Source organism: Pelodiscus sinensis, chromosome 6 (assembly GCF_049634645.1).
Source record: "Pelodiscus sinensis isolate JC-2024 chromosome 6, ASM4963464v1, whole genome shotgun sequence".
NCBI lineage: Eukaryota > Metazoa > Chordata > Testudines > Trionychidae > Pelodiscus > Pelodiscus sinensis.
In genome coordinates, this window is record NC_134716.1 from 21,024,205 (window position 1) to 21,038,620 (window position 14,416).

General features: G+C 45.0%; 1 protein-coding gene across 5 annotated transcripts in view; it reads right to left on the reverse strand.

Moving 5' to 3' along the window:
* CNTLN (centlein) overlaps positions 1-14,416 on the reverse strand; it is a 342,196-nt gene that overhangs the window by 129,801 nt on the left and 197,979 nt on the right. For all 5 annotated transcript variants that reach the window (XM_075931520.1, XM_075931519.1, XM_075931523.1 and 2 more), the window contains one exon: positions 197-297. In XM_075931520.1, the coding sequence (XP_075787635.1) occupies positions 197-297 (101 nt within the window). The remainder of the gene's footprint in view (positions 1-196; positions 298-14,416) is intronic.

Here is a 14,416-nt window from a genome sequence, read left to right on the forward strand (position 1 = left end):
ATCCTATCTCCTTTTAGGATGAATGATTACTAATTTATGAATCATGTAGAGAGCTAAAAAAAGTGTAACTGTAGCTTATATATATTTGTGTTGGGAGAATTCCAAATCAGAAATTTTAAAAAATGTTCTTGTGATAAAAGAAAACCCATCAAATAAAATATTTTCAGCATAATAGAATATTATATCATATTTTTACCTTCCCTTTCTTGTTGCAGACACAGATTCAGGTCTTGTATTGTAGCTTTATCCATGGATCTACATACTTTCATCTGATCTAATTCCTCTTCAAGATTCAATCTACAAAATAGCATAGGCAAATAAGAAGGAACAGAAAAACAGCTAAGCATATCCTAATAAAACATGAATCAATATTAAATGAAAAATGTTTCAAAATAAATATTACTGGCAAGGTGGCATATGTGATTTAAATATAGATGCTATTGTTTTAGAATGTAGAATTGTTCCCGCCACTGGCAGGGGAATGGTTTAGATGAAATAATATAGGCCTTTTCCATATCTAGTGCCCATGATTATATTGTTACTACACTTACTCAGGGCCACAAATTTTGGGAGGCACAAATCATATCTCCATTCAGTTGGCACAGAGGAGATTTCTTAATGTGTAAATTATCTGAAGATACAGAATGTTGTCAATCATTTCTGCTTAGCCTTATCTCCTGGAAAAGACTGAATAAATACAACAGTCCCCTACTACAATGTCACATTTTCAAACTCTTCTATTTGCTTAGTAATAGATTTTATGAAAAATGGCAGAAATGATGGAAAAACCTCATGGATAATCTTTACATTACTGGTATATAATACATTCAACATTGAATATCAAAGAATGAGAATGACAAGAAAGTAAATACCACTAACAGTTTTTATCATGATGGTTTGCAGACAAATACCTTTATACCATCATTTAAAGGCCTAACTAGACAGAGTAGACCCAGAGCATGAATCATTGTCCTGGGGGGAAGAAGAAGTCTTAAACTGAAGCAGCTCCCTTGGACTCCATGCCAACTGTTCCAAAACTGTTGATAACTGAGTAGTAGAAAACACACTACCTCGACATAGAAGTGGACACACTACCTCGACATAGAATCAGAAGAAGCACTGGGGACTAATTACTTCGAATTACTCTGGGGATTAGTTATTTTGAAATAGCAACAGCAGAGCATCCACATTAATGCTATTTTGAAATAACTATTTCAAACTAAGTGTTATTCCCCTAGGAAAGCAGGAGTACACATTTCAAAATAAGCAGCCCATTATTTCAAAATAACTGGGTTTGGTAGTGTGGACACTCTGCTTATTATTTCAAAATGGAGGGGGGAGGGTAAGAGTATACCAAGGCTTAGACACTAACAAATTTATTAGGGCATAAGCTTTCATGGGTAAAGCCTTCATCATCTGATGAAGTGGATTTTACTCACAAAAGCTTATGATCTAATAAATCTAATAGTCTCTAAGGGTATATCTAGACTACATGGCTCTGTTGACGGAGCCATGTAAACTAGTTTACCCGACATAGTCAATGAAACGGGTATTTAAATAATCCCCACTTCATTAAAATAAAAATGGCCACTGCACTGTGCCGACAATCAGCTGATCGGCACAGCGCAGCAGTCTAGACGCGGATCGGTCTACAAGGGAAGCCTTTGTGGATCACTCCCTTATGCCTCGTGAAACGAGGTTTACAGGAGCGGTCAACAAAGGCTTCCCTTGTCGACCAATCCACATCTAGACTGCCACGCTGTGCCGGATCAGCTGATTGTTGGCATAGTGCAGCAGCCATTTTTATTTTAATAAAGCGGGAATTATTTAAATCCCCACTTCATTGACTATGTAGGGTAAACTAGTTTACATGGCTCTGTCGACGGAGCCATGTAGTCTAGACATACCCTGAGGTGCCACAGTACTCCTCTCAGTTTTTACAGATACAGACTAACACGGCTACCCCTCTGAAACTCCTGACCCAAAATCTATTTAAGAGCTGTACACAAATACTTTTTAACATGCTTGCAAATGTAATATGCAAACATAACTATATCCTGTTTATTTTCTTCCTCCTTGCTCTAAAGAAGGTTCATCGATTATTTTCCAAGGGTTCTCAATGCAGGATCTTCTGTCAAACTATTCCCCCCAGTCCCTGTTTCAAAGCTCCATATCACAGCAAACACACTCCAGTGAAGTTTGGACAGAATTCTCTTCAAAGCCCATTCACATTGATTCTAGATTGACCAAAGTGATTCTAGTGACATAATGCACTTCTCCCCTCATCCAGGGATGACTGTACTGCTTCTGCAATGTTTTCATTCCAGAGATCAAGAATATGCTGTGGGATAATGCAGAATACAAATCTACTGTGACTGTAGAGAAAGGAAAGCAGTCTCAAAGCTCAGATATTGTAACTAAGAGATCCCACTGTGATTTTGAAAGAGAAGCTAATAGATGCTGTGGCAATCTTAGAAAAGTATAAATATAGATATATTGGATTGTTTGAAATATTTTCAATTAAGAAATCAAAATCTGGAACAGAGAAACATTGAGGTTTGCTACTATCTCAAAGGCCATTTTGTGTGTGTGTGGAAAGCTTCTGTTTCACTGAACTAGTGGAGAGCAAAGGGCAGGGTATTTATAGACTCAAAAGATCCACAGCACAAACAGAAGCTAAGAGGCTGTCCATTTGAAGAGTCTTCAATAGTGGGAAGGCACTCTGAAGAATTTTTCTGCACTAATTCTATATGATTGTAATTTGAAATGTGAAAGAGCTCTCAACATCAACCTATACCTTCTTCAGCTTCCACCAATATCAGCAGTGAATAATTGTCAAAGCTGAACATATTCCAAAAGAATTGTTGGTTTTGAATATGGCAGAAATGTAAGGCCCATTGTGACTGTGGCAATAAAATAATAGGCTCTACAACTTTAGGATCCTTCCACAATTGTTTCTATATTTCTGTAGTATTCCACAAATCTTTGATTTAAAAAACACTAAATGAAAAAAAACCCACAGTAAATCTCTAACATGAGAACCTGACAGTATTCATATTAAAACCGGACAAAAGAAAAATTACTTTAAAAATCTATGAAAAAACAGTAGTGGTAAGATGAAATTTCTTTTTTGACTTTTCAGTTCAGCTTTAAGTATCTTATAACATTGTTAACATCGCCATTTTACACATATGTACTATTTTCCAGTCTTCTACTCTATGATTCTGTTTCAGTTGTTAAATATATACTATGCCCAATATATATATATAGGATGCTCAAAACTAGGGATGTCAGTGTGTAGTCGAACACTTAATTAACTGATAAGCCTAGGCTTATCGGTTAATATTATTGACTACACACATTTTCTCCCACTTGCTGCCTCTGTATCAGAGGAAGCAGCATGGAGTGGCAAAGGGGGTAGAGTGGGAGCTAGTGCCATGGGGAGCTGACTTTTAAGTCGGCTCCCCACGAGCACTGGATCCATAAAGCCATCCCCCATCCCCGCACTACTGCAGCTCAGAAGGTGAGAGGGTCAGGCAGAAGCCAGCTTTCAAGCTAGTTCTCCCTGTGTGCCAGCCCTGAGGAGCAGCCTCCATACTCACCCTTCCCCCAGTGCTGCTGCCTCTATCAGACAGAGCAGTGAGGGAGGGGAGCAGAGGAGGAGCAATCTCTGTCTCTGGTAGGCCCAGGCTCACCACGGACAGAGGCCGCTCTGGGATGTCGGCACAGCTTCTGTCCACAGGGAGCTCATGCCCATCATGGACAGAGGCTGCTGCAGAGCAGCAGGCAGAAGCAGCAGACAGAGTGGCAGGCAGGAGCCTGGGGACTATCGAATAGTTGTGTAACAACCATTCTGTGCAGTTACGTGACTACTTACTTAATCGCTGTCTAACATCCCTACTTAAAACTACAGTTAACATTGTTCTAGAAACCTTAACGTCTCCCAGTTCCTACCTTTTTAATTTAAATTGCACAGCTTTAACACTGCATTTAATATTCTTAATTATTATTTTATCTTGTAGTAGCACCCAAAGGTTTGAACTATACTTGACTGAGGCAGAATTTGAAAAAGAGAAGGCAGGAATCTTACAGATGTAATTGGACATACTATTACATGCAAAGGAAGGAGCACAAAAAAAAGCACTAAAGTGACTGATAAGAGGAGCAGAGAAGTGATGCAATGACATGAAAAGCAATACAAAATGGATTGATGAGGGGGACGAGCTGGTAAGATTAAAAAACAGATAACTAGGGAGGGGACAGCGGCAAGAAGTCTTGTAGGAGAGCACATGAAGCTTGAACTTGATATGGCAGAAAAGGGGAAGCCAGTGGAGGGCTTCAGAGAGTGGAATGCCATAGGGCATCAGGCAAGAAGAGTGAGGGTATGTCTACACTACCCTCCAAGTTCGAACTAGGAGGGTAATGTAGGCATACCGCATTTGCAAATGAAGCCCGGGATTTGAATTTCCCGGGCTTCATTTGCATAAGCGGGACGCCACCATTTTTAAAACCCCGCTCGTTCGAACCCCATGCAGCGCGGCTACACGGGGAACGAACTAGGTAGTTCGAACTAGGCTTCCTTATGCAAATGAAGCCTGGGAAATTCAAATCCCGGGCTTCATTTGCAAGTGCGGTATGCCTACATTACCCTCCTAGTTCGAACTAGCGGGGTAGTGTAGACATACCCTGAGTGAGTTTTAAATACATTATGTAGTGTTACCAACTCTCCAGAATTGCTCTGGACTCTCCAAAATTAAAGATTAAGGTTTAATTAAATCTCCAGGAATATACCCAAGCAAAAGTGGCAGGCCTGTACATTATAGAGGGCAACACAGTTTATCATGGAGGTGGGAAAGGAGGTTTCTGTGATCCAGATGAAAAATGTGGACCTGGAAAAGAATGTAGTTAGAAAGACTTTGTATTAGGGCTGTCAATGTCTCTGTGTTAATGCCTGTGATTACCACAGGGCAGGATTAATGTGTTAAAAAAATTAATGCGGTAATCGCAGGCGTTAATGCTGCGCTGCCGCTTTTGTACCACTCCGGCACTTCAAAGGGGCCATGCAATGCAAAGCCGGGGATCAGCTGGAGTGCCCAGCTGATCCCCAGCTCCACACTGCACTGCCCCTTTGAGGGGCAGGAGTGACACTTCAAAGGGACAGTGGAATGTGGAACCGGGGATCAGCTGGAGTGCCCAGCTGGTTAGCAGAGCGCCCACAGTTGGCAGCCTCTGTTTCTACTGGTGGTGCACATACACACATGCCTCAGTGTACAGAACAAAATTTATTATACACATGGATGAAAAAAAGTTAGAGTGCTCTGGTGCCTCAAAGAGTCAGCGTTGCGCTGCCCTTTTGAGGCGCTGGAGTGGCACTTCAAAGGGGCAATGAAATGTGGAGCCGCGGATCAGCTGGAGAGCCCAGCTGATCCCTGGTTCCACACTGCACTGCCCCATTGAGGCGCTGGAGCACTCCAACTTTTTTTTATTCGTGTGTATAATAAATTTTATTCTGCGCACTGAGGCATGTGTGTAAGTGCACCATCAGTAGAAACAGAGGCTGCCAACTGTGGGCACTCTGCTAACCAGCTGGGCACTCCAGCTGATCCTCGGCTCCACATTCTGCTGCCCCTTTGAAGTGCCGCTTTGGTGCCTCAAAGGGGCAGTGCTGCACAGAGCCTGGAGTCAGCTGGGGACTCCAGCTGACCCCGGGCTCCCACGGTGCTGCCCCTTGGAAACACTGCCACTGCATTTCAAAGGCAGCTACAGTAAGTCTGGGATAAGTTGAGGAATCCAGTTCATCCTGAGCTTCCGCAGTGATGCCCCTTTGAAGCGCCGCTGGAGCGTTTCAAAGGGACAACATGTGCAATTAATCACAATTAATTGTTTTAATTGATTTACAGCCCTACTTTGTATCTTGAAAAAAATTTTGGAGGAAGAAAATGGCTAGACTGGAGATAGCTAGGATATGCAGCACAAAGGGAAGGGAGGAGAAACTGATGACTGCCAGGCAGTGTGCCCTGTAAGCTGGGTGCTTGGGCAGCTGCCCAAGAGAGATTCAGATGCCATGCAGCTCATTAGCACAGCTCCCACAGCTGGCAGACTGTGTGTCTACTAGTGGTGCACATTCACACATGCCTCGGTACACAGAACAAAATTTATTACACACATGGATGAAAAAAGTTAGAGGGAATAGTACTGCCAGGTTATAGACCTGGAATAAATTCGTACATTTGTAATTACATTTGTTCTCCTAAAACAGTTAATGTTGCTGCTATATTAAAAAGTCATTGTTATATTTGTATTATGTATTGTATACCTAAAACTCACCATGGTTTTAAAAAGTTAAACCTCCAGGATACAGACGATTACAGCACATAAAAATTGTACAGGTTTTGTGCTAATGAATATTAAATACTGTAAACTACTTTAATAAATTATACTGAACTTGATAAACTGAGTAGAGGAAGTCTGAAAAGCTATTCAAGTTTCAAAAATTTGCAGATAATATCCCAACCACTGATAAACTGATTGAAATAAATAGACAACGGAGAACTGAATAAAAATTATAGTTTGAATTTTTAAAAAAAGTAATACAAAATAGCATAGTAAAGTCTCTGGGGATATGCATAAAATATCTTGTCTCTGTATCCATGCTAGACCTTAGGCAAAGGAGATTCATTACTAGTAATACCCATTAGCAAACTAGATGAAAAGAAAATAAGTAACCATTCTGCTAAACTTTGTTAAATTTCATTAAATTCAAAGTCTATGATCATATTTCTAATGGTAATTCTCAGCAGGTGAACCATTTTAAAAGCTGTGATATGCTGGAGCTAATTAATAATTGCTCAGACTGTAACTACATGTGGAAGTCACATGGACAAGGTTCTATCAGTTTTTGTTTACCTGAACGTAATATAAACAGATTTTAAAATGTGGCAACATTTTGGTGTCTGCTGTGATCACAGATCTATTGAATTGTTATTTTAATTTCCTTTTACTTTTTCACAGTTGTATTATGCTAAAACATTCTTTGGAAAGGAAATATGCTTTTAATTATGTTCCACCCAAGATGGAAGCCTCACTCACAAGTTTAAGAATATTGAAAAATGCCCTCAAATATTTAACACGAACATGTCAGAACAAAAGAGAATTTGGTTTTATAAAGCAATTTCATACGCCAGGTATCACTCAAAGTACTTTTTAAAGCAATTAGTATTGTAATGATCGTGTGCACACAAATACAACAGTGCCTTGGTGAGAAGAATTTTAAGCACAACCATGCACAGTATTAGAAACTGTCATAGGATCTAATCCAATTCCCACAAAAATCAACTGAAAGATTCCCACTAAAGAGTTAGATTGGGCCCCTTCAGAGAGAACGACTTATTCAAGATGCCTGAATGGTATTGTGATTTTTTAAAAATAACGTTCAGTTGATTCTGTAAAGTAAATCTGACAGTTATATGTACATACATCCAGTAGTAATTGGCGAATCACATAAATACATTTGTCCAACAGCTTGCATATCAAGCCCATTTGGTGAGTTAAACATTTCTAGTTGATTTTCATAACAAAACAGGGTTAGAAAGAGACATCCAACTCACAGAGGAGCATTCCAACTAGTGTCTGGTTTTAAGACTCTCACTCAGCTTCTTTAGAAAGCATTTTACAGTTACATCTAATAAAGGATTCCCTCAATGCCACTCCTCTTGTCCCCCTACTTAGAGTTATTTCTTTTCCTCTCCAAAACATTGTGAAAGAAAAAACTGCCCTCTTACATACTAAAAAGTAAAATGACCTTTCTTTTAACTTGAGTTTTGTCAAAACTAATAGCTTCTCACTATACAAAATTAAATTTATACAAGTTTGCAGCATTTAAAAAAATGTGGGGATTCAGAGAAAAACAAAAAAAAAAAACACCCCAAAAGACCCCATAATTAAAGTAAGAGCAAAAACCTCCAAACTCCATTGTCTAGATAAGGAGGCACACCAAAAGCCAATGGTCAAAAGCACTAAATACTTAAGGACCATGAAACTTCAGCATAGCATTTGACAAACATGAGGGATTAGTCAATTCTGAAGTGATGAATATCATAGCACAAATCAAAGCTATTAGAACATAATCACTTCAGACAAGAACCACCAATCATAGATATAACTACCGTGATCCACCATTTTGAATGATAAATGTGGCTTTTTAAAAATCCATCTTAACATTTTGCTTTTATCTTCTTGCAGGGGACCATCACTATAGGCCTAGGACAGGGGTGGGCAATAATTTTTGCAGGGCAGACACCTAATTAATTTTGGTACATGGCCAGAGGCCCACTCCCCCTTGGAAGGGGAGGGCCTGGGTGGCTGGGGGCTGGGACTAGCCTCCCCCCCAAAGTTGTACGGGGCCAGAGGCTTTGAAGTAAAAACACAGCAAAAGGTTTGCGGCTCCCAGACCTGCTGCTATCGCATTGCCTGGCAGCCACTCAGGATTGATGCGCCTATATAAAAGGCTCGCGGATCTGGTCCTTGCTGGGGTGGTGCGGAGACAACAAGCCATGAGCCATTTAAACAAAATCCTGCTGCCTGAGCCACCACCTGGAAATTGGGTTGTATGGGCAGCAGGATATTACTAGAAAGTGGCTCAATGCAATCCGCAGGCCAGATCCAAGTGACAGGCAGGCTGGATCTGGCCCCCAGGCCGCATCTTGTCCGGTCTTGACCTAGGCAAAGCAGTAGCTTTCAGGTCTGTAGTCCAGGAGAGCTTTGAATGAAAGTTACTTTTTTAAAATAATCAACGTACAACTATGCACTCCAGTTTCTAAATACAGGCAGTCCCTGAGTTACGCGGATCCGACTTATGTCGGATCCGCACTTACGAACGGGGCCCTCTCCCTGGTCTCCAGCAGACCAGGGAGAGGAAGCAAAGCGGCGGAACACGCAGGCAGCGGGCAGCCCAGACGCGTCTGGACTGTCCGCTGCCCGCGTGCTCCGGGGCTTTGCTCTGCTTTGCTCCGGGGCTTTGCTCTGCAGACCAGGGGGACGGGGAGCAAAGCAGAGCAAAGCGGTGGAGCACGCGGGCGGAGGGCAGCCCAGACGCGTCTGGGCTGCCTGCTGCCCGCGTGTTCCACTGCTTTGCTCCCCGTCCCCCTGGTCTGCAGACCAGGGGGATGGGGAGCAAAGCAGAGCAAAGCAGAGCAAAGCCCCGGAGCACGCGGGCAGCGGGCAGCCGAGCGGCGGCGCTACTGGACCAACCCAGCAGCACCCCAGCTGCTCTGCCCCAGGCGTCCCCAAGTCAGCCGCTGCTGAAACTGACCAGTGGCTGACTACAGGAAGCCCCTGCCCGGGGCTTCCTGGAATCAGCTGCTGATCAGTTTTAGCAGCGGCTGACTTGGGGATGCCTGGGGTTCTTAAGTTGAATCTGTATGTAAGTCAGAACTGGCGTCCAGATTCAGCCACTGTTGAAACTGATCAGTTTCAGCAGCGGCTGAATCTGGATGCCAGTTCCGACTTACATACAGATTCAACTTAAGAACAAACCTATAGTCCCTATCTTGTACGTAACCCGGGGACTGCCTGTATACTCACCATATGTTTATACTTACAGTACTTTTTTTAAACTTTTGAACAAATGCTCTTCTTTTAGGCAGCTTAATAACCCTACAGACTTTCAGAAATCTTCAGGGTGAGGTCTATAAGTGAGCCTAGAGTTTCATAAAAGCTTTAATTTCATCCCCAAAAAGAGCATCCCCAAACACTTCCTGGCTAAATCTTACCAGTTTTACTCACACTGAAAGTTTCCTTACTATATAGGTGTTATTTATTACTTCTAAATTTTAAAACTTAGCTACAGTAGTTCATCCAGTTTTCTGGGCACTTATTCCCTCAAACTAAAAATCTCGTTATAAACACAAGGACTGTCCCTAATCACACTTGCTTCACTCAGCTCATCCTCTCTTCAACAGCATTAACATGAGGGGGGAAAAGACAGTTACCTGTTTTGTAATTGGTGTTCTTCGAGATGTGTTGTTAATGTCCATTCAACATGGGTGTGTGTGCCTGCCACATGCACCAGTGCTGGAAGTTTTTCCCTAAGCAGTACCTGAAGGGGCCGGGGTCACCAGCACCCCCTGGAGTGGCGCAGGCACACCATACTTTATAGCCCCACCCTCTCAAGGTCCCTTCCAGTTCTAAGATAGGTGAGTGTAAGCAGTGTCTGTGGAGGTGGGAAAGATTTATGTATATGGAGACTGAAAAACACTTCGACTGAACGCAGCATCCTCTCTAACCTGCTGCATGACGTGAATGTATGAACTGACCATGTCACTGCTCTACAGACGTCCTAGATTGGGACATGTGCCAGGTAAGCTTGGGAGGAAGCTTGAGGCCTAGTGGAGTGGGCCCTAATCAACTCTGGCGGCTGGGCCCCCACCAACTCATAGCACATACAGATGTAGGAACTAATCCATTTAGATAATCACTGGGAGGAAATGTGAAAACCTTCCTGCATTCCACATAAGCCACAAACAGCTGCGTAGAGCAGCAAAAGGCATGTATGCTCTCCAGGTAAAAAGTCAGTGCCTGATGCACATCCAGTATGTGGAGGCACCTCTCCTCATTTGCATGAGGCTTGGGATAGAAGACCGTCAGGAAACTGTCCTGGTCCACATGGAAGGCAGAGACCACCTTGGGGAGAAAGGCCAGGTGAAGCCACAACTGGACCTTGTCCTTGAAGATAGTCGACTAGTGGACTAATCACTAACATCCCTAGTTCTGCGCCTCTGGGACAGACCTGAAAGGAGGAGCTAGGACACCCAACTCATACAAATGGCTTAGGCCATGGAACAAGTCGCCGAGACCTGCATCAGATGCCACTTGTAGAGCCACCAGCACCACCAAGGAACCTTATTTATGGGGGGGCCTTCAACTCCTTACGAGATGTTTCAGACAAAGAGGCCTCAAATTTTGCCAGTGCCCTCCAGCTGTTCATGCCATATTGTGCAAACAGGGCCTGGTGATTCGTCTTCCATAGCTGGAAGCTGACCATAAAGCAGACCTTTCTTCCAAACAAGTCCAGCCATTTGGAGTCTTTGGTGGGTGCTGGCTGGCCTTGGTTCTCACTGTGCTTCATGGATTCCACCACGAGGGAGTTTGGTGGCAGGAGGGTAGAAATGTAGTCATGGTCTCCCACCAGGATGAAGTACTTCTGCTCTGCCTTCTTGGCTATTGGTGGAATGGAAGAAGGAATCTCCCAGAGCGCCTTAGCAATTTTGGTGATCACCACATACAGGGGCAATGCCATCCTGCCTGGGCCTGCTTGACCCAGGACCCTGAACGAGTCTAAGGATTCCTCCACCTCCTCAGCTTGTTGGCCCAGGCCGCCAGCTACCCTCCTGAATAGGTTCTGTGGTGGACCTTCGAGTCCTCCTGGGGTACCGGAAGAAGAGACCAGGACTGTCAGGGATTCCTCATCCTGCAGGGGCTAGTCCCCTGAACCCACTGCCTGTTGAGTGGAGGCAGGCATGCACAAGTCCCCTTGGGGACCACGAGGCTCTGGCAGTACCAATGGGGCTTGGGACACACCGGCAATCAAGCAGGTAACCTGAGGCTGAATCGGAAAGCCCCAGGGATTCCATGGGCACCACTGAGCCTGCCACTGCGATTGTGGCTATGGTGTGCCGTTTGTTGCACTGTCTGATGCACCGGGGGAATGGAGACTGCTGTCAACATTACACTGCCAACACAGATACTTGCCAATGCCCACTAAGATGAGCGGTAGCAGTGGCCTTTCCGGTGCTAGGTTTCTATCACTAATGGAGACTGTGGTGACCAGGAGCATGTGGAAAGCCGGCAGGCATTTTCGCAACTTGACAATCAGCTTCTTGGGTCTGGTGAAGTGCTGAACCAAGGCTCCATGGTGCCGGGATAGGGACTGGGAGAAACAGGACACACCTTTGTGGCTGGATCGGTTTGGTGTCAGTGACGATCTACAACACAGCAAACTGTGCCAGTATTCTGACAAGGGATCCCTCCAGCGCCATAGCAAGTAGAGAGAGTCACTATATCCTCGATGCCTGTGGTGTCAGGGGGCACATGCCAGCACAGGTCTGCGCACTGACTCCAGCGTTGCGGAAGACTGCGCATCGTGCCCCAGTCTCTCATGTGCAGACCTATGCAGACTTAGTAGTGGTCTCTCCTCAGATACTGGAGGGGAATAGGAAAGGACTGTGCCCAGGTGACTTGGGACTAAATGGTGGTTTATCCTGGTGCCGGAGCCCCGTGGGGATAAAACTGGCATGGCATTTATGTCCTGTGTGTCCTGGAAGGAAAGAAGGCTGATCTTCAACACGGACAATGGCAACACAAACAGCAGGCTTGCTGCCTTCTGGGCTTTCTCATCATCAGCACATTTAAATTAACAGACTATGGCCCAACGCTGGCAATTCCTAGGAAAAAACTATTTTAGGATAGGCTGCTGAAAAATATTTACTTAAACCCATTTTGAATTAGAGGGAAATATTTGCATTGGTATCCAGCAAGTTCTGCATTTAGAATTCTGAACCCAGAATTCAGGTTTCCCTTTCAGACTTAATTCAGTCTCTTTGTGAGTATGTACTATAATACAGTCTTTAATTACATGACCATATGATATTTTTTCCACAGAAACCCCTGCATCTTCAGATCTAAATCAGAACTAAAACCTTATTAGGCTGTTTATGGGGATTTAACAGACCTACAAATTCACAACAAAAAGTAGCAGACTGGCTAATTCCATATGATTGCACAAAAAGAGTCAGGATAAAATAAGAGAAACACAAAAATAGAGTACTTCCAATACAGACGTTCTGTCTGGTAATCAGGACTTAATAAGCTGTTGCGAGATCTGGTGGAAACTTGTGACAAGAGTGCCAAGACAAGGCTTAATAATGTAGGGCTGTCAATTGCATCAGCCCTGCCAGATCAACAGTCAACAGAGAATAGTAACTTACCTGTACAGGCAGTCCCCGGGTTACGTACAAGATAGGGACTGTAGGTTTGTTCTTAAGTTGAATTTGTATGTAAGTCGGAACTGGTACATATTGTAGGGGAAACTCTAGCCAAACATTTCTCCAGAGCTCAGTTTTATTCTCCCACGACATCGACCCCTAGGCCCTTGAGGGTGCGCGGCCGCCCCGGAACCTCCACCGGAGGCCCGGGAGTGGCGCCTCCAGAAATCCCCACGGGGGAGCTGGGGCTGCGCTCTACCCTGTTGCCTAAATGGCAGTTGTCGCCGCTGCGTGGCCGGCGTATGTATGCCTAAGGACTTCAGAGTTGACCTAGTGTCCTTTAGGGTATGGAGCCTGGAATCTGTGTGCTCCGAGAACAAGGCCTTCCCTTCAAAGGGCAAGTCCTGGATGGTATGCTGGACATCCGCGGGGATCCCAGAGACATGGAGCCACGCTCCACGGCGCATAACGACACCCATCGCCATGGTGCGGGCTGCCGAGTCCACAGTGTCCAAAGCCGCTTGGAGGGCAGTTTGTGTGATGACTTTACCCTCAGAAGCCATAGCTGCAAACTCCTGGTGGTCCTCCACTGGGAGTCGGTCTTTAAATTTTTCAACCGCCTGCCAGGTTTTGAAAGCGTACCTCTCAGCATCGCCTGCTGGTTAGCAATATGGAGCTGCAGAGCACCCGTAGCGTACACCTTGTGGCCCAACAAGTCCAGCTTCTAAGGTTCCCTTGCCTTCGGTGAAGGCCCAGGCTGGGGAAGCCTTTCCTTTTGGGCCGCGGCTTGCACGACCAATGAACCAGAGATGGTTGGGAGTAAAGAAAGTCGTGACCCGACTGCGGGACGAAATAATGCCTTTCCACTCTTTTTTGGGTAGGAGTCAGTCGCTGGCATTTGCCACAGGGCATTAGTAATTTTTGAAACCGTTTTGTTGAGCGGTAGAGCGAACCGCGCAGGGGTGTCCTCAGTGAGGATGTCTACCATCGGGTCGGTATCCTCAATTATGGGCTCAACCAGAACAGCCAGGTTGGAAGCCATGCGCCACAAGAGGTCCTGGTGTGCTCTGGCATCCATTGATGGCAGCCCGGGCGCTGGGTCTGCCAGTGCTTCATCGGGGGAGGACGATGACGACGACTCCTGGACCAACAGGGGGGCCGTCGTGGCCAGCTGCGGGGCCAGTTGGGCGGCCTGAGCTTCCGGAGGGGCTGCTTCCGGCACCGGTGGTTGCGGTGCCGCAGGGTCTTGTTGCGGCACTCGAAGAGGGGAGGGGGCACCCTAGACAGGGACGCAGAGGGACAGGAACGGTGCCCTGAAGCCTCCCACCCCATAGACGGTGGTGGTTGTCCCTGACACTGATGATAGGCCCAGGGAGTCCAAAAAGGCCACTGCGGATGAGGGGGCCACATCTGCTGGGTGTGTTCCCTTTGGTGCT